Source organism: Achroia grisella, unplaced genomic scaffold (assembly GCF_030625045.1).
Source record: "Achroia grisella isolate CSIRO2021 unplaced genomic scaffold, CSIRO_AGI_Agris_v1 utg1573, whole genome shotgun sequence".
Taxonomy (NCBI): domain Eukaryota; kingdom Metazoa; phylum Arthropoda; class Insecta; order Lepidoptera; family Pyralidae; genus Achroia; species Achroia grisella.
In genome coordinates, this window is record NW_026712655.1 from 1,182,343 (window position 1) to 1,203,050 (window position 20,708).

Here is a 20,708-nt window from a genome sequence, read left to right on the forward strand (position 1 = left end):
CGAATCGAAAAATTATTACTTAAATTATGTAACAGATATTTTAATAAAAATTCCAATAGTTAAAGTTGATTTATTATTATATCTTCAAACAGAATAAAGCCTCTTGGTAAGATTATTTTTATTTTCGTATAGTTAAAATGCACATATAAAATTGCCATGTTAAAAGCAACAGGCAATAAGAATTGCATTACTATTTTTTTATTTACTATTGCCTATTTATTTGTATTTAAATTTATTTTAATGATAAATATTCTTTTTAGCTTGTTTATTTTTATATCGTTAATAGATTGATTTATTAAACGTAAATATACGTAAGAAATACATGGGGATTTACCATCTCATGGCATTGTTTCCCAGTGTTGAAAATTATGAACAAACCAATTTATAGAATATATATTTGTGTATTAAAAATGACACAAAAACGATATGACATTCATTGTTATAGAATTACGGTATCCTCTGGCTGTAGTTATTGTGTTTAGAAAATTAATAACGGCTTGTGATATTTTTTATGGGATTAAATTTATATGTAGCATAGTAACTCCAAGTCAAAATATTACAAATATATTACATGGTTTAGTTGTTGCTATTTTTCACTAGTATCTATGTTTTGCCTATGTCAGCTAATGTAAAATTCTGATCTCATCCAGTTGTCAAAATTATCAATCAACGTCATTTTGAATGTCAAGTAGATATTTACATTTCAAATTATAATGAAATTTCTGAAAGTTTAGTAATTAGAATTAAAAATAAATAGGAATAATAATCTATTTTAAATTATTAGTCCATTCCCCAAAAAAGTTTCAAGTAGCAATTTTAAGAAAAGATTCCTCAAAGACTTTTTGTAAAGGACTTATATAAACAACATCTGATTAACATTTAGGCTTGTTTTGTTATTGTAAAATACACTCAAGAGGTGGGAGATTGGAAGTATGGAGAACGCGTATTTGTATAGTTGCAATCCGCGACCCAAGTTTACAAAACAAAATACCGATCAGTCAGTTTCACCGTGGTAGTTGAAGTAGTCAAGTGTCTTTACAGAGAACGAAATAACTCTTAGAAAGTTAAAAAAATACCTCAATAACAATAAATAGAAAAGACAAACTTAACAATGGAGCGCAAATTTATTAATGTCATTCTACTTGGTTTCGGGTTTATGTTTGTTTTTACTGCATTTCAAACCATGGGAAATATAGAGGTATGTTGTATAATTAATATTACAAATATTTAGATTTTTTTAACCATATTAATTTAACATTTGTAACATGGCAAACTTGTATCAAAATTAACCAATTGGAAATAGTTGTAGGAACAATTTGTAAGAAATATTTTAATAGCATATTGTTACAGAACATACAATATTTTACCCAGGCTAAATATATTATTTGTATTGTCAATCTAATCCACCAATTTGTTCATTTAAAATGACTTGACAAGTTTGTTTATTCAATAACTTTAAGAAATGTAGAGGAAATGATCAGTAAGGAATTTTCACAGATTCTGTCCTTTATCTTAATTAGACTTATTACATTATCTACTAAAATAAGAATATTGTACTAGGAATATTTGATAATACTACTTATTTACATGCCTGATTCATTTTGTGCAAGTTTTAAAATAATTATTTGAGGTTCAACTATTAGTTGAGGTGATTTATTGGTGTGATTGTAAAATCCTTATATTATTTTAAAACTTGTATGTATCTATAGGACTTTTATTAACCACATTCATCCAGAACAATACTTCCAGGTGAAGATGAAGAAACAATTGTCAATACTTGTTAGATGCCTGTTCTATAGCACTTCTATATTATCTAATTACTTCATTATATAATTTAAAATAATTTGTATAACAAAATAAAAATAATGATGTAAGTAGTAATAATAACAGACTAATAGACAACTTTACTATTGTATAAAATTTAAATACAAATTTTTGCTATCATAGTTTCCATGTATTTAATTATTGAATTTAATTTTATGCAAATTACATACAATTCAACATTGTTTTGGAACTTGTATTTTAAATTGCATGTGTGAGATGACATTTAATATCTAATTCTAAAGAAATCCTCTAAATAGGATATATTTTTTTATACAACATTGAGTATAAAAAAATATATTCTGAATGATAAAAATTGGAAATCAACATACCATACCAAATGGTAAATAAATTCATTATATTTTGGATATATCATCTCCTCATCAATACAAAATTGTGGTCTATCATCCTTATTGCAAATTACCAAAGAATCTGTAATTATTAGGTATCTAGTCCCTATAAAAATGGATAAATATTTGTATTCTGTAAAATTTTTGTGCATCACTCCATGTAAAAAGCTTTGATTACTCTAATCATAAAATATAAGGGTTTGTTTTTTTTTTATAAGCCAAAAAAATTTTTAAATACACTTAAATGAATCATAATAAGACTAATCATAATAGTATTGCTTCAATGGCCTACTGGGATGTGATCTTCATAGAACAAAGAACATAAATTGTAGCAGATTGTATAAAAAAAATCCTAAAAATATAATCTATGACATAGACATATTAGAAATTGCCTGCCGCATCTATCTATATGATGGCAACAGTTTTAAAAGCAACTGAAAGGATTTTATTTTGGTTTACAATCAACATCCTAGTACCTAGTAGTAGGAACTTGTAGGTGGTGGTTTAAGTTTTTGTGTATAGGGGTTGAATACCCCTGCAAAACTTGGGCAGGCCGCTCGTATGATAGTATTGAAATGGAATCACTTTATCTATTTTAACAAATTAATGCAACCCGTATTTTATTTATAATTTGATGTCGATGACCCATAATAGTTATGTTTTTTAATACTAACTATTTGACCTCAAATCAGAGTGGTATGCGTAAATAACGAAACAATTCACACTGGCTGACCTTGGTACGCGATATAGCGGCCTTTCTCTGTCTTATAAATGTCAAATGAAATAGAAAAAATATATTGCACAATACTTTAAAATATCGATATTTAAAAAAAAGCGCTAATATAAAGATACGCGGTCATTATGCGCAGAAAAAACAACAAAAATGGACAGAACAATAACTCGATAGTAAAGTTTTAAACTGACTTGTCTGCGACTTCTTTCACATCTACATTTTTTTTAAGCAAATTGCGTCCGATGTTTTGATATTTATTATATACTAGCTGTGTCCGCGCCTTCGTCCGCGTGGAATTTAACTTTATTTTTCTGAAACTCGTTATTACATCAGCTGCTTGCCAATATAAGTCCCGTCAAAATCGGTCCAGTCATTTCAGAGATTAGCCGTAACAAACAGACGGACGGACAAAAATTGTAAAAAATGTTTTTTGGTGTACATACCGTATTTATATTCATATGCATGTAGTAAAAAACGGTTATTTCAATATTACAAACAGACTATTATTATGTTAAATCTATACATATAAATTTTATTTACATGTATAGATTTAACCCAGAAAGACTTTTAAAATGTATATTGATCACGTAAATAAGATTCCTAATATCCTATACACAGAAATAGAAAGTAACAATTATATACACGATCTTTTGTTTCCTTAGACTGAGAGCTAAGTTTAATAACTAACGAACATTGCTTGTTAATTAATAAATAATTAATATTGTTTGTTTTTCGAGACATATACAATTACAATTTATTATCTGCTTGTTATTGCCTGACAAGTAATGGCACAATTTATTGTCATTTATGGTAACTGGTGATACATAACGGATGTCTTGCGTTGTGTAACATTTATATTGAGATCATCGACTGTTGGTTGTAGCCGGATTGTATAACAGCTGTGATTTTTTTAAATTTTATTTATTAAATATACATATTTTGGCAGTGCAGTAGTTCTAACACTGGGCTGACCTGTGTCGTGGGTGACTAGTTCACTCCTTATCGTAGTAATGAAAACAGATTTGATTTTTAAAGTGACATCTGAAGTTGCTTATTTTATTGCATTAAATGAAGACAATAGAAAAAGCAGCTTCAGATGTTACTTTAAAAACTACTTATTTTAGATTATTACGTATTTTTTACTAAAAATAATAAATTTATACATGGTTTTACAAGGGTGGCAACCCTTGTGGTATAAAAAATATATCAATAATTAGCCTTGCTATTTATAGTTATCTTTTGTTTACGAGATTATTTAACGAAGTGGTATGATTAATTTCGATTACGAAACATCAAAACTGGTTTTATAACATTGGTTTCATTAACAGTCGCACGTGTAACTCCTAATTTCGTAATAGGTGTCTATTAGCTTAACAAAACTAAAACAATTTCGTGCGAAGCAGAGTTTTTTTAATAAAAATAGTCAATACACCGTGTAGACATACTAAGGACCCACTCAAACTGAAAGAATTTCTCAAATCGTTGCAGTGCTCGAAGTTTACTTTACTTATAATAAAATTCGCGATCTTTCTTTATAATAATAAGTATTCACGACAGTTATCCTAGATGGGGAAGTAGGAGCCATTGTCGAATGTCAAAATCGTCGTGGTGAATGCAACACTTGACACTCCCACATTTCGTATAACTTGAATTTATTGTTTTCTTTTATTATACCAGAACATAAAACTTGTCCTACATAACATTTAAGTAAATAAAATATACATCTATATTTGCAATTCAAACAAAGAATTTTAATGTGAACATCGATTAAGGATATGGTACGGTCAGTGCACGCCAGTTATGTACCTATACCGCAAACTTAGCACACCTATAATGTACTAAGTTACATGTAATGTCGAATGCAATAAGGCGTTAGGCAGGAGTTGACCTTGACCCGCTCCGTGAGTTCCGTGGGTTTGAAGTGCCCTATGCACTCGCCCCATTTTCATCCGTTGAAATTAATGACCTGTTTCAGATTCAGGAATTGGTCTATTTTTGATTTTTGTACATAGTATATGTTTGGTCAACTATGAGAATATAATTAATATCGTAATTGTCAAAAAAATAGAATTTTTTTTTGATGTCAGTATTGTATGCTCATGCAGTAGTATGTACTTAAACTTAACTTATTGCCACTATTTATGCTGACCTATGATTCTCATTAAAGATTGTATTTAAATGACGTCATAATAATTAAATTTTAGTCGCAGAACCTAATTTGTTTATTTACGCAAAATATTATACATACATTACTACTATATTTAGGAAATATTTGTATGTTTTAATAGATGTTAATATGTGGCTAAAATGTCCTACAGGAATAAACGATTTTTAATTTAATATACACAAAAGTCACAGTTATGAGCGCCCAGGCGAAGCCTCGGCGGGCCACTAGTTGTAAATGTGAATAATTGATAATAGTAAGTTTTAAGTTATTAATAGCAGAACGGATGCTGTTCGTTTCTGGTAATTATTCAGATATTGTGGTTTACGTTATGATTGTTAATATCAGTGTAAATTATGTTCCGTTTTTACTTGAACCGCAGATAATTATCTTTTTCGTCTATATAGCCGATAAACTCAAGGATTTGTTTGTATTTTAATTAGGTCAGTCAGATTTATTGGTGATGATATGTTTTCAAGGGTCTTTTTCAATGTAATGTCACAGAAGTTACATGTATCGTAAAGTTATGTAGATATGTAACGTGGCTTGGAATTAAAGTTTTTTTTATTAAAATTCCTTATTAAAATCTTCTTAATTATAACATTAGCTATCTGCGTGTGAAAATCCCATCAAAATCTGTCCAGTTGTTCAGATATTAACAAGAATAAACAGACAGCCAAAAATGCTTTCCACTATGCATATGAAAGTATGTATGTAGGTACTTTTATTTGAAAATTTCAAATTACTTTTTAATTAATAAAATGTATCAAGTGAGCAATGCGAACAGAGATTAAGTGCGTAGCGGTTTCTATGTTGATTGTCGCATGCCTAATCCTTGTTAATGTAAATCTAATTAAAACAATATTTATTTAAAAGAGCAACACACAAGTTTCTTGCTCATTCTTCTTGTGATGAGTCCGCGTTCTGAATGAGCGGTAGAATAAAAAAAATGTGACTATTCAAAATTGCATATAGATATTAAGTTTATTTGAATAAAAATTCTACACCTATGAGAATATTCGTATCAGTTTTCGCCATTATTTAGAGCAAACACCAAGATTATGATGACATGATTCTTCACTATATTCAACAAAACATATGTGATAACCTTTAATTTTATATTATTCAAAGATGTTTAACCTTGTCTAAATCAATAAGAACTTTTGAATACTTTTAACGTTGTACATAGTTATTTGACATTTTCCTTAACTGCATTTTGTTTACGCAAGCTGCAGTTTCCATGGTCGATAATTAGCTTTCACTAACCTTAGAATTAACCCCTGTTTTAACCATACAATCAATCTGCGTATACTAAGCAGTTAGGTAACCTTATTATCAGGTAACTGCTTAATTTCAGTGATGCGAACGCAGTTAGACCGGTAGCAATGAAATTTATTTTATGGATGCTAACTAGCATGCCTACGAGTTATCTATATATTTAGAAAAGTTCATTGTGAATGTTATATGGAAGCAATATCAAAGAAAAGTAGTTAGACTAAGTATCTACATAGGTGCTTACAATAATTATAAACATACAGTAAATTGTAATCAGCTACTCAATCTTCATTTTAATTAAGTCGTTATAACAACAACATAGGTAGGTATTATTTAGATATTACATTTATGCCATTTTGACCTCGCTTAGCTTGAAGATTAGTTATATATTTCTTTTCTTATACATTATTTTTTGTCTTTGTAGAAAACAATATTGGACAGTATATCGAATGATGACAGTTCGTTCACTGGTGACGGGTATACTTCGCTGGCCATCATTTATGCTACTCTCGCGATATGTAATTGGATGGCGCCTTCCATCATCACGCTGACTGGTCCCAGAGGCGCCATGTTGATTGGTGCGGTGACATATTTGTAAGTGGTACTTTCTATCTTTATATTTGACTAGTTTGTACTTGCTACTTTGCTCGCGTCTAACTACGCCTACTATATTTTGTATTATAGATTTAGTCCTTAAGGAAATAAGAAATAACCTCGCTTTCACATTATTATATATTAGTAAGGATTATTATGAATTGGAAGCAACATTTTATTATAGTATATATATAAAAATTATTGTCATTAAAATGTTATATAATATTCTATTCATATCAATTAAAAATAGATAATTATATAATTAAAGTCGCTCCTAATTTAATTAATTAATTCGTCGTATGCAAAATCTGTGTATAACTCACAAAGCGTTTGAACGTTCGGGGCGGTTGAAGCGTTTTAATCTCTGGTACTACTTACCCTATTTAAAAAAAATGTTTGAATGAATGTCCACTTATCTAAGCAGACTGTATAACAAGACGCTAAGACCATAATACGCCTCTCATTTTGGTTGCTCATGTTGCAAAAAAGGGAAAAATGAAAATAGAAGTCGCGCGGGTCAACTAGTTTAATATTAAAAGCATCATTCGTAAACATAAACATAAATATCGGGGAAAATTAACATAGAAAAAGTTGTGCGGGTCAACTAGTTCAATATAAAAAACATTTATATTGCTTACTAGCTATACCTGCAGTTTCGTCCGAGTGGAATTTAACTTTATTTTTCTAAAATAAAAGTAGCCTAAGTTACTCCTTATTACATCAGCTTCCTGTCAATAAAAGTTCCGTCAAAATCGATCCAGCTATTTTCGAGAAACAAACATACAGATAGACAGGCAAAAATTAAAAAAAATGTTATTTTGGTGTACATGTAGTAAAAAATGTTGAATATTACAAACAGACACTCCAATTTTTTTATTAGATTTAGATCACTGACAAAGAAAAATAAAACGCTCAACTTGAGCTTATATATTGTGTAATCAGTAACAGAAAACAAAGTTGTTCAACAAGAACATATCCGTAGAGACGTCCGTAAAAGAATACACTTTCACTCCTCGGTCTTCACTCTGTATGTCGCGGTCGGTGCCGTATAAAATCCATAGTGCCTACTCTAATGGCGTAATATATTATTATGCTTATGTGAAGATGTTACACTATACATTGTTGATGTGTTGCTCTACGAGACCGTAACTCGTATATAATGTCAAGTAATTTCACTATATTATGTTTTTGTTAGTCATCTAATGTTAATGTTATTTAATATTCAACTTACTAGTAGTGCGGATGCTACGTGAGCTTACATAATTGTATTACTCCTAATTATTTTTTATACACTTATGCATACTTAATATTATAAATACAAAAGTATGTCTGTCTGTGTGTTTGTTTGTTAATATTTCACGATTAAACGACGGAATGGATTTGAATGAAATTTGATATGAAAATAGATTGTATCATGATGACGGACTTAGGACTATCTTTTAATAATTAGGGTCTGTTTATTATTTGTAAGAAATCTTGATGGGGATCAAATAAAAAATAAAAGTTTGTGCAGACGCAGTCGCGGGTTAGTTATAAATAAACTTGTTAAAATTATCATTGTTAAACTTAGTTTTTCATAGGTTCCTTTTAAAGGCGACTAAAACGAGGTCATAACTAACATCATAATGATCTTGATATTATTAATACAAGAGTTCCTTTTATATAAATTTTACTTATATGTAGCAATAATACGATAGAAATAGAAGATAGAAGACGTGTTGCATATGGACCAAATAAAAATGGCCCGAAAACTTTCTTCTTAATTGAAACTGGTTTCTAAACTTTCTGGCTGGTTATAATATTAGTACACAAATAAATTACAATTACTTACAAATAAATTGGAAATTAATGTTAATGTGCACTTCTATTCGCCTATTTTTAGAATAATATACCTATAGCGCCGTGTTTTCTTTGCCGCCGATGTTGAGATGTGATTGATTAAATACATTTCGCAGTAATAGTGATATGATTATATATAGGTTAAGAGCACCTGTCAAATGTTATTGTTGTTTTTTGATAAACATTTATTACTTAATGAGAAAAACAAATATCTTTCTCTCTCAGTTTTCTGTAAACAAAATAAGTTGAAATAATGGAAAAATTTGCAGTGAAAATGTTTTGTACGTGCGAGTCCTTCGCAGAGACTATAGAATGAAACCGATGCGGGATCCGTTATGTTGAGTTCAGTACTTGCATATTAATTAGGTAGATAGTTTATTTAGAATCATATTGCTGACAACCATCGTGATGAAAGTATTGCTTCACCAACACTTGATTTATTTGAATAGGAATTGAGGACTTTATCCGTTTTTAAAAACAATTCTCGGTGTTACATAAAGTCGCAGTTAAATAACAGATCACAGCGTTGTGTGTTTGTGCGTAATGTATGTAGCAAATTATTAGAGTTCCTCAGAAGGATTAACATTTATATTATTGTCTAGTTGTGCCCACGAATTCGTACCCGTGGTATTCACAAGAATAAGTTTGTAATGACAAACAAGCTACCGACTCTCTTGACAGTAATCGGGCACCACCACCTATGTTACGTCTAGATATCACGTTATTATGTGACACCTATGATACCACAAGGATGACGGTAAGGATACGATATTTCGTTTCATGTAAAAATAAATATTACTAATATCTATTAGTATTAACTCTAATCACCAATAAATCTTCAGCAGCAGTCTAACTTAACTCGATTAGCCATGGCGGTTTTATTTGATTAATAGTTTTCTGAGTTTGTTTCAAAAATAATGTAATCCTATTAGGAAATCATAAATAAATATATCATTAAGTAATGAAATAATATTCTTTCAATTATATAATTGAGAACATGACTCGTAGGCACATGCAAATCCGATAAAATCTCGCATATTAACTCTCAACATGTCTCTCTGACCTCGTACAACATAGTATTTTGTTTTATATCAGGTCAAAGTCTCGTACAAACTTGTACGAGGATTTTATTATGGATGGCATACTAGACGTGGATACAGAACCCCTGTGACTCTTCAGTTCATACTTAATAACTGATAGAGAGCTAGTGTTCCATTGAGTGCACACTCATACATACATACTACGTACACATACATATTACAAGCTAATCAGCTGTGTTAAAATTTTATATTTGAGATATTTTTTTCCTACTTTCTCAAAGTGAAATAAAATTTCTTGGAATGTGTGTAATTCAATAAATTGCTTTCATGTGTTGGCTCGTTGTTTAATACTTATTATCACTTTACCTTTCGTTTATGTAAAAAAAATAAAAATGCTAGATCAGGGGAAGTAGATTGAATTTAAATATGATTACTTTGGATGTATTATATAGATTATCTAGCTATCACCTGCGACGCATAAATGTAACTTTTTTATTGAAATAAATTAAATTCTGAAGTAAAAGTAGGTACCCGGTAAGTCACTCGTTACAACATTAACTATCTGTGAGTGAAAGCCCCGTCAAAATGGGTCCAGCCGTTTCACAGATTAGCAAGAACAAAAAGATAGACAGTCAAAATTTTATAAAATTTTTATTTGATGTATGCATGAAAATCTGTTAATTTGAAATTACAAACAGACTCTGTTTGTCTGTCTGTTTAGATAAGGAATTTAAATCTCATAATTTCAAAATATGACAAAATGTGTACAATAAAACCCAGGAATTGAAAACATTCACGTAGAAATAAAAATATTACGTCTTCATTTCATCGTAGTGATGTAATGTAGCAAACAAAATAATCTTTTGTAAATATTTAAATCTACCGTGTTTATTCTTAAAGAAGTTGTTGAATATGTTCTATATGTACAATATGTTCAACACCTCAATGAACAATTGGATATTACAGGTTCTTCATTGTTACGTTCCTGTTTCCTCGGACGTGGCTGCTGTACGTTGCGAGCGTGTTAATAGGTGCAGGCGCAGCTGCCATATGGACCGGTCAAGGCAATTACCTCACAATCAACAGCGATGCTGATACTATATCAAGGAACTCCGGTGTGTTCTGGGCAATGTTGCAGTGCAGGTAAACCGTACTATAAAACTAGAATTATACCTAGATTATACTTGTAAGTAGGTTGAGGGTCAACATTTCTACAGGAAAATAACATATGTTGGCCTTTAAGATTAGGTAAACATTAGTTACTAAAAGAAAAAACAAAATGAACTTTATTGTTTTAACATTTAGCAACTTTTACAACTGCACCGAATTTATTTACATATTTAAGTACGTACTATTGATTTACCCACCCGTATTGGTGTAACAACTTTCTAAATATCTTATAAGAAAAAGTGAATCTGTATTTTAAGTCCTATGTGAACGTTTATTAACTTTAATAATATATTCAATTGATTGAAATAGTATTATACCATGAGCGCTGTAGCATGGTGCGTGTGACAATTTCAAGTACGTTTCATTTCATTTCTTGAAAGTTGCCGCCACAGTTGAATTTTTACAAATAATGACTTAGTATTTTAGCTGAACCACATCCGTAATATATTAAGTCATTAATAACAGTAGTAACTTAAATAAAGACAACAGTCACCCGCACCTTGCTATAGCGCACAAGGTATAATACTATTTCAATCAATTGAATGTATTATTAAAGTTAATAAACGTTTTTCATATTTAAAATCGATTGAAATAGTATTCGTTTTATTTGCTATTAAAATTCACTTTTTAGTTATGTTTATATCCCGGGCGGGATAAGCACTTTAGTGTCATACAAAATAAAGAAAATGTATTTGTTTTACTTTCATTAATTGACACCATTGCAGAGGCGTGTCAGTACAGACCATTAGGTTGGGCTTTACCCTCATATTATATAGGTCGCGATTAGTATTGATTGTATTAGTCTATTGTGCTATATATACTTACGTGATACAATCATACTACATACAGATATATCTATATACCTATAAAACTTTGTCATACATTCGTAAGGTTTTTGTTTATTTCAGTCTATATTACCCGGTAGGTACCAAGTACATAGGCACGTACCTACGTGCCTCGAATAGCATATTAATCAAATCTGACTGTGTCATTGTCCTCGTTGTATCGTTTGAAATGCACTTTAATATTTTTTTGCAGCATGTTCTTTGGTAACCTATTCGTATTTATCAAATTCCAAGGCAAGACACATATAGACTTGGAAACCCGTAACGTTGTATTTGGAGTTTTGACGGCAATATGTGCAGTTGGCATTGTCTTTCTTATGCTATTACGGCCAGTTCGTCGCATGCCCAATTTCGATGATGTCAAGGTATAATAAAGTTAATTTGATTAAATTAGAATGTTATTTGTTTATTTAATAGCAATGACAAACATGCTGATGTCCTGCCTGATGGTAACAATCACCTATCTAAATATGTATATGAACAGCATGCCGTGATTAGGTGACGACCGTGATACTACATATGCGTTATACTGTTATTCTGGAGGACTAATATGTCATTACTCTTATGTTGTGGTTTCTCTTCCTTATTTCGACCCTTGAACAGAAACACAGCTAATAAAGCTGCTTGGCGGCTGAAATAGGTGAGACTGCAGCTTTTAACAGTTTGCCAGCGTGGATGTGTTATATATACTTTATTCTTTACTGATATGATATTACTTTTTAGCCGAATGCAGCTAACACAGAGCCAGAAGGTCCATTGGAAGCTTTTAAGGGTGCTATAAAATTGTTCTGCACAAAAGACATGATCTTACTTAGTACTACATTTATTTATACCGGTAAGAATTGACACATGTATTTATGTCGTAACCTTTCTGCCTGACAAAATTGATTTTATTGACCTCAGACACAGAAAGTGCGGAGATATAAATTCGACGTACGACTGTGGTATTGTAATGTAAATGTATAGATACACCTTATTAGATACACATTATGATATATTTTTTGTTTGAAAGCTGATTTGATATTGATGATTCTTAGCTACAATTAAGTAAAAAAAATTATTCGAGGGTTAGCTGACTTTTTCAAAATGGTTCATAACTACAATTATTATAGTCATTTTATTTCAGGGTTACTTAAAATTATTTCATGAAATGAGAAAATAGCATGTGTTCATAATAATTTATATATTTTTAATTTTACTTAATCTAAAGTCAAAGTTATAAAGAATCAGTAATAAAATACTAGGCTTATTTTAAAAATGCTTTCGCTAACATAAATCAACATTATCAGTCAGATTACAGCTATTATAGTTATGGTATATTGTGCTATCATTAAATACTATTTTCTATGATCAGGGGTGGAGTTATCGTTCTTCAGTGGAGTTTACAGTTCAAGTATTGGCTTCACACTTTCTATGGGCGAGAACGCGAAGCAGCTCGTTGGTCTTTCTGGAGTCTTTATTGGCGTAGGAGAAGTGCTCGGTGAGTTTCACATTATTGGTTTATTATCTATCTATAAAGTCTGTGAGTTTAGATGTTCGGAGTAATCTTCCTTCGGTACTACTGATCCGATTTTGAAAATTCTGTTAGTGTTGAATAGTTCATTTATAGAGAACGGCTATAGGCTATATAACATCACGCTACGACTGATAGTAACGGAGCTGCAATGAAAAATGCTCCGTAAACGGGAAAAACGTGACACAGAAAAGTTGGGTGAATCAGCTAGTATTAATTAAAAAATGATTTGTTATATGCATGAGAACAACTTTTCGCATTGATTCCCATTTTTTTGTACAATAGAAAATGTTTGATAAGACGTACGGAAAAATTTGGGTTAAAAAAGCCCTCAAAAAATTATATTCAAAATATTAACAGATTGATTAGTTTTTTACATTATTGTCGCTATTCATAGCAAATCCACGCGCTGGCAAAATAGTTATTACTTATTAAAATTTACTTTTATGCTCTACTTAAAAGCTAAAGATAACAAAGGGGAATGAAACATGTTTTAACAACGAAAGGTAACGTAGTCGCAAATGGGGTCGGCGACCAGTACGAGATAGATAAAATTGGCTTTGTATAATATTAATGTATGAACGTAGGTATTACGGATCGCGGTAATTTATTATTAGCCAGTTCATATTCTGTAGATTGAGGTATAGTTAGTCCAAGACATTTTTTAGAGGGTATTATTTATTGTAAAAAACGATTATTTCACATATGTAGGATAAACCACACAACTTTTATAGATGTGATAGTTTTCGCCTTGATAAATTAATTTTAGTATTAACTCTTTCGATGTAGGTTTCTTTATTATGTATCGAAATGTAAAAATCATGAAGCATAAATATATTGACCCAGTCGTTTCGCAATTTATTATTTATCCTTTTTTATATTAAGTATGTCATTTTGATATCTCAAGTGCTTAACATAAGGATATATCACAGCCTTGACCGTATTGCTTGAGGATAAGTGATTTTGTAATAACTTCTTTAGTTTATCGGTATAAAAAAGTGTCGTCATCTCGGCTTGTTACGTTTTTATTGTTTTTCATTTGTATAATTCGTATTTAAGGCGTTCGAGATGTCCAATTTCTTAAGCTCAATTCTGACCAATACAGAATTATTTTTCCGACTGACTTTCTAGTGTTACAAATACTGATAACAAAAAAAAATAAGAAGGGTTGGCCCCAGCCATATTAAATTAAAAATTTCATATTCACGAAATAGGGGATGCCATGTACATGCACTTTTTATTTGTATAAATAAATGTGCTAAATAGGTACCATATTCGATCAAGATTTCTTATTTGTCTGTGAATGCAGGAAAGTTATGTGCATTGGCGATTTATCAAAAGTTTATGATCTTATAAATAATTACAATTGTAACCTTTAATTATATTTATTTCTAGGTGGTGCTCTATTCGGTATCCTTGGCAACAAAACAACTAGATGGGGTCGCGACCCTATTGTAATCATGGGCTACCTGATTCACTTAGTTAGCTTCTTCCTAATCTTCATCAATTTACCATCAGAAGCACCGTTTGGAGATACCGAAGACATTTCATACATTAATCCTTCACCCTACTTGGCTATGTGCTGTAGTTTCCTACTTGGCTTTGGAGATGCTTGCTTCAACACACAGATCTACTCGATACTTGGTGGGAATTATGCGGATAAGAGTACTTCGGCGTTTGCTTTGTTCAAATTCACACAGGTCAGTATTTTTAACAGTATCATAGAGATAGTTTTCTAATTTTATTGAATATGTACCTACTCCAGATTTTGTTATGACGATACAGTAATGAAATACTATTTCTATTAACCAATGAGAAATACTATGAGGAGGAAACTTAGTGTAATATGACAAGGATTAATGTAATCAGAATTTGCTTACCAAGCGTCTACAAAACGCGGTAACACCAAATAACCTTAGGTAGAGAGAGACTCGTGCCCTAGAGTGAGGAATTAATGGCCAGTTATAGTAGTAGACTATGACTACATAAATGTGTAGTCGTCACTTTAATAATTACAAAATTTGCATAATATATAACAAAACATCGCCATAACAGTACGTGTTGCGTTTGTGAATGTCGCCAAAAAAAAAATATTCTTATAAATCGAACATGATTATACAACAGTTTTCGAGGCACGATGAGTTAGTGTCGTTAGGTTTTTATTTTATTGTGCCTTAATTTTGAGTTTGATTGAATTGAAATAGTCACGTTGTAGTGGACGACGAACTGGCCGAGAGAAGAGCGCCACTAAAAACTATTAAAATTTTTGACAATTTAAAAGTATTCATTTTAGTAAATAAGAGTTATGTAGAGGTGAGGACAGAAAGGATTAAAAAAAATTTGCTACAGTCTTCAACAGACCTAATAGCATATCTCAAATTATACCTCATTATAATTCTACTTTAATTATTTTATTTAAATCTAGAGTAAGATTGCACACTCGTACAACGCTACGGTTGACTTATTTATTAAACGCGTTACCACCATTATTTATACAATATTAAATTAATTTGTTTTATCTTCGTGTACTGTAGAGATACGAACTTGATAACTTAAAATGCAAATGACGACGTTATTTAAAAGAGATATCTAATTTAAGAAGTAGGTATATGCTATTTATTATTCTTTCCAAAGATAACAATTTACAGGAAAATATATATATATATATAAAATATATATAGGTGTATATAGTTACTATAGGTACATTATTGAAAGCCCGAGGGTATGCATACCTACTAAATATACATAAGCAACATTAGCATAGATAGAAATAATTAGACTTGCCACTGGTTGACGTGTAACAATATTAATATTAAAATATGATTGTTAATAAAAGATTTGATCACGTCATTAGCTAATGAGGTATCTCATCTTGTTCAGATAAATTAATTGGTAATATCTCCTAAAGATTGGTACGATCATATTGCGACTGTCTGTGTTCTCTGTATGAAGGTCTATTATATGTGTGTTTAACGATTAATACAAATTAATTCTCTAGGAACACTAATTATAGCCCAAATTGTAAAAGTAAGTATATTCATATCCTATAATTAGAACTTATTTAAAATACTCGTAAGGTTACTGTATACGTCTCTATCTGGAATAGGTCGCTTGGGTACTTTTTGTGTATGTCACTGAAGCAAATTTCTCAAAGGTCTCTATCAGAAATCAATTACAAATATTAATTAGTTTGTGTTTATATATTTCTTTTTCTTTTCAGTCATTGGCAGCGGCTGCTTGCTTCTTTTATTCATCTCGTGCATTGTTGTCAGTGCAACTGAGCATATTGGGTATATTAGCTACCTTAGGTACTGCAACGTTCTGTAAAGTAGAGTGGGCAGGCAAAGCACGTGCCCGCGCTGCTGCCCTGGAAGCTATTAATGAAAAAACAGCGCCGGTCACTCACGCATTAGCAGACAATGATTTGCATTATGATTAGAAAGTAGTCCATAGCTACCAAATCTATTTAATCTAATAAAGAAAATATCAGACATTGTAGAGATCACGCCCACACAATTGAGAACGATTTGTATTGTTAGATTTTGTTGAATATGAATACGTTATTTATGCCTGTATAACTGTGCAAGATAAATGTCACTTTAATATCAGAATACTGTATTTGGAGTGAATGAACTTAAACAATCGTAAACATTCCATTGATCCATTTATTTAAATTAAGTAGAGTCATTGTTATTATTTTTTATTGAAGTATGATAATATTTTACATATTAAATGTAAGTTTCAAACGAAATCAAAGATGAGTATTAAATAGATATATTTTTTTAAAGAAATCTTAAATATCTAAATGATTATAGTAAAAAGAGGCTAATTTGGCTTTGGCCTTTTATTGTAGAATAATGTCTACATTGAATTCCAAGCATGAAGTTAGTGATAAAACACATTTCTCAAATCGAATTTAATTTTAGATACCTGGACCTAACAAAAGACTTTGTCTCGCAAAATAAATGTTACAAATAGTACAAGAAATTAATTATATTTAATATTATTAGTCAAAGCCTCCCATATTTTTAGTCCAGTGCGCACCGGCTTCCCTTGTTTCTCCCAATTTCGTAAATAGATTTTATACATATAGTACTTACTACGTACTAATAAAGTCTAATAAAATCATACAATCAATATAAATGTATATTTTTAATCTGGCGGAGAATAATAATTTTATTACGTCAAATATTATTGAGCGGTCTTGAATATATTGTTATTTCATTTTACAACTTCCGGCAGACTGGAATTACTTTCTGTGTTGTTTATTGTATGAAAGCCATGGAAATGACTGTCCAGTAATATAAGGAATAAATTGTATATATAATTAAGAGCATAATTGTATATAAAAATATATGAATATGAGAAAATAAATTGAGTCAAATTACGATTTGTATACCAGTAAATTATTATCAGCAGATATAATTGATTGAGGTGCTGTCAGATCTAATAAATATTTAACTATATAATTATAATTATATAAACTATTAACATATACAATGTCTAATGACTGTAAAACCGTAAAGTTTGGTCAATCTAGTCACCAATAATACCAATAATGCAGCGCGTTTATATTTTATAGCACAAATTGTAGTTTCTAAAGTCTATTAATGATAAATGTATATTTTTTTTGTTTTAATGCATTTATTGTTTTTACCATAAAGTGATATTTTTACTTTAAATTATATTGTTTTGGTTGACAATTTTAAAGCTAGTTCCTAAGATTTAAATGTGGTAGATACGATTCATAAAGGGCTTCCTATTTTTATCAATTTTGTTTTATACATTAAAGTTACATTTAGTCAAATAATTTTGTTGTATATCATGTATATGAGACTTTTGTGCTGTAATTGCTATACCAATAGAGGGGGTTTGTTATTATATCTACAATATAAAGATTTTTAAAGTTATCTGTATTAGAATTTATAATTATCTGACTGGCTTTAGTACTTTTCACTTGAACATAGCCCTCATCCTTTGACCCTGGAATATAGAATAAAAATAGATATGATGCGGTTGGGCCGAAAACATTAGATCTATTTCATGTTAATTTCTAATGCTTCTTCAAGTCTATACCAAGACATTTTTTACACTATTCTATGTGGTGTTAAGTTATCACAAAGGAATTGCCCTATAAAAAAATGGGCAAATGTGGCTACAATACCATTAGAGCAGTGGGTAGACGCAATTATTATATTATTGAAATTAGCTAGGTAAGTATTTTTGACTGCTGCTGAAATTTAACATATTTTATGAAATTAAAATTTTATTTTATTATATAATGTATTATTATAATGCAAATTTTGTATTAAGGAAATTGTAATAACAATACCATATTAACTTTATGAAATATAAATATATTTTAACATGTTTCTTTTTTATTAACCTGTGACAAATAGTAATATTAGAAAGTATGGAAGTCTGATATAAGATCAATATAATGTGTCTATGTCGAATGTATACCACCAGGTACACCACTGATATAAATATATTTTTTTAAAAGAGGCTTTTTCTATATGCTATATGCTTTTATTTTATCTACTGGAAAGTACATAAGGTAAATTAATGAGTTTGTTTATTGATCAAAGCAGATACAAGGACTGGCTGAATTAGCATTAATTATTAGCAACACCTTTCTCAGAAATTATTATAATCAGTCAGTTATCAGGTTACATTCCAATCTATCGAAAATCTTATAAATTCTGCTTATACAATTAAAAATTAATTAATTATATTCTAAATAAAAACAATGCAACATTATTATTTACATAACTACAAAATTAAATAAAGAATGCTAAATTTAGTCTCTTAATTTATTTATCTTTACTATCAGATTCATCTACATTGCCCAGTTTGAAATCCATGGGTTTATCATAACCCATTATTTTAGCATAATGCAGAGGGTTGTTAAAATGCCTGGCCTCTATGAAGAGGGGCTTGCCTTTAGCATTCATTGTTGTGAACATTCCAGGTACATCGGGAACTTCAACATCTTCTGGTTTGAAGTCAAGCTAAACAATAAAAGTTATTGATTAATAAAATATTTTACTAATTTGTATTATTACAAATAAAATGAAACATAAATGACAATATGAATTGTTAATGGCAAGTCAAGAAGTTTTAGTAGTATCATAAATGAAAAATATTGTAATTAAATATATAGTAGAAAACAAGACTGGTCCAGCAAACTAATAACTGTTGTTTATAAGCATAAATAATTAAATAATAATTATGTTAGTTGCCACATGTTATCATTCTAAATATATCAGCTAAGTTTTACATGTATTATTATTATATAATGTGATTTATATTACTAACCTCTTTTTCCACGAGAAAGAAGTTTACAGTAACAGCTTTATATGTTGAAGTTGTATCATCATATTCAATTTCCGTCACATACTTTTTGGTTATAATATGCAAAAGTATTGGTGTTATAAATGTAAAGAATCCAACCACTGAACACAATGCTATGAGGAGGGATGTACTGCCTATAGTGGAAGCTTCTCTAATTATTATAGGTTGAGCTATTAAACCGGCAATACTGGAGGTCAATGAAAATATTTTTACAGCTTTAATTTGTGGCGTTAAAGGGCCATAATATATACGTTCTACCTTATCTTCTTTCTCAACTTTACTTGAAAAAGATCTCGAAAAATTGCTGTTCAAAATACTTATATGTTTTATTTTACCAATTATTTTGTTACTGAGGTTATCCTGCAGCACTGGTATATTGTATGTCAAAGTATTTTTTAAGCAAAAACGCAACATTTTGAATTGTCCAAGAATGGAAAGAAATAGACTAGGATGGAATTACATAGAATATATTTAAAATACTGAAATACCGAAAATGCAATACAATATTTAAATTTTCATATTATATAAATAAAATATGTCAGGCTGACAAGTTGACAATTTGTCAATCTGCCATTACAGTTTTGACAGACAGCAGATGGCATATGAAGGCATATTAAATGTCAAGTAAACTATTTTTAAAATAGTTTGATGGCTTTGGATAATACACGGTTATGCTATTTTATGGTAAGATAATTTCATAGTAATTTCTTACTCAGTAGGGTGATAGAGGGTAGTAGGAGTTTTCTGTGCGATTTATGTATGCATGCCAAGAAATCTCAAATTCAAGATTTTTCTCGAACAAATTGCATCAAGTTATTCGAGAAAAAATCATATTATCATTATATAATCCGCAATTTATAGAATTCCTTTTTTTAATTAATATCTATTTGTTATTATAATGTGTAAGCAATATTATTGGAAAGTTTAATCAAAAACGGTTCAGTAAGGTTAAGGTAAAGCTAAGCAAAAGTTAAGGAGTGTTTAAAGGTATAAAACGTTTTATATAGGAA

At 30.0% G+C, this 20,708-nt stretch overlaps 2 protein-coding genes across 2 annotated transcripts; one reads left to right on the forward strand and one right to left on the reverse strand.

Moving 5' to 3' along the window:
* Window positions 1-717: 717 nt before the first annotated feature.
* LOC131841143 (UNC93-like protein MFSD11) lies at window positions 718-18,168 on the forward strand. Its single transcript, XM_059189395.1, has 8 exons — window positions 718-1,198; window positions 6,768-6,937; window positions 10,783-10,959; window positions 12,025-12,196; window positions 12,555-12,666; window positions 13,186-13,311; window positions 14,740-15,044; window positions 16,565-18,168. Exons 1-8 carry the CDS (start codon window positions 1,112-1,114, stop codon window positions 16,781-16,783), a joined length of 1,368 nt encoding a protein of 455 aa, XP_059045378.1. The 5' UTR covers window positions 718-1,111; the 3' UTR covers window positions 16,784-18,168.
* Window positions 18,169-19,148: 980 nt separating this feature from the next.
* LOC131841147 (transmembrane protein 70 homolog, mitochondrial) lies at window positions 19,149-20,248 on the reverse strand. The gene is made up of 2 exons (XM_059189405.1): window positions 19,663-20,248; window positions 19,149-19,355 (listed from the first exon to the last, which is right to left on the reverse strand). The coding sequence occupies exons 1-2, from the start codon at window positions 20,110-20,112 to the stop codon at window positions 19,158-19,160; spliced, it is 648 nt and encodes a 215-aa protein (XP_059045388.1). The 5' UTR covers window positions 20,113-20,248; the 3' UTR covers window positions 19,149-19,157.
* Between the last annotated feature and the right edge of the window lie 460 nt (window positions 20,249-20,708).

Excerpts from the sequence above, each read along its gene's own strand:
- LOC131841147 (XM_059189405.1), bottom strand. The coding sequence starts at position 20,112 with ATGTTGCGTTTTTGCTTAAAAAATACTTTGACATACAATATACCAGTG. Across the intron at positions 19,356-19,662 it reads TCTTTCTCGTGGAAAAAGAG|CTTGACTTCAAACCAGAAGA; the intron begins GTTAGTAATATA and ends TTTATTGTTTAG.
- LOC131841143 (XM_059189395.1), top strand. The coding sequence starts at position 1,112 with ATGGAGCGCAAATTTATTAATGTCATTCTACTTGGTTTCGGGTTTATG. Across the intron at positions 10,960-12,024 it reads TGGGCAATGTTGCAGTGCAG|CATGTTCTTTGGTAACCTAT; the intron begins GTAAACCGTACT and ends ATTTTTTTGCAG. Across the intron at positions 12,197-12,554 it reads CCAATTTCGATGATGTCAAG|CCGAATGCAGCTAACACAGA; the intron begins GTATAATAAAGT and ends ATTACTTTTTAG.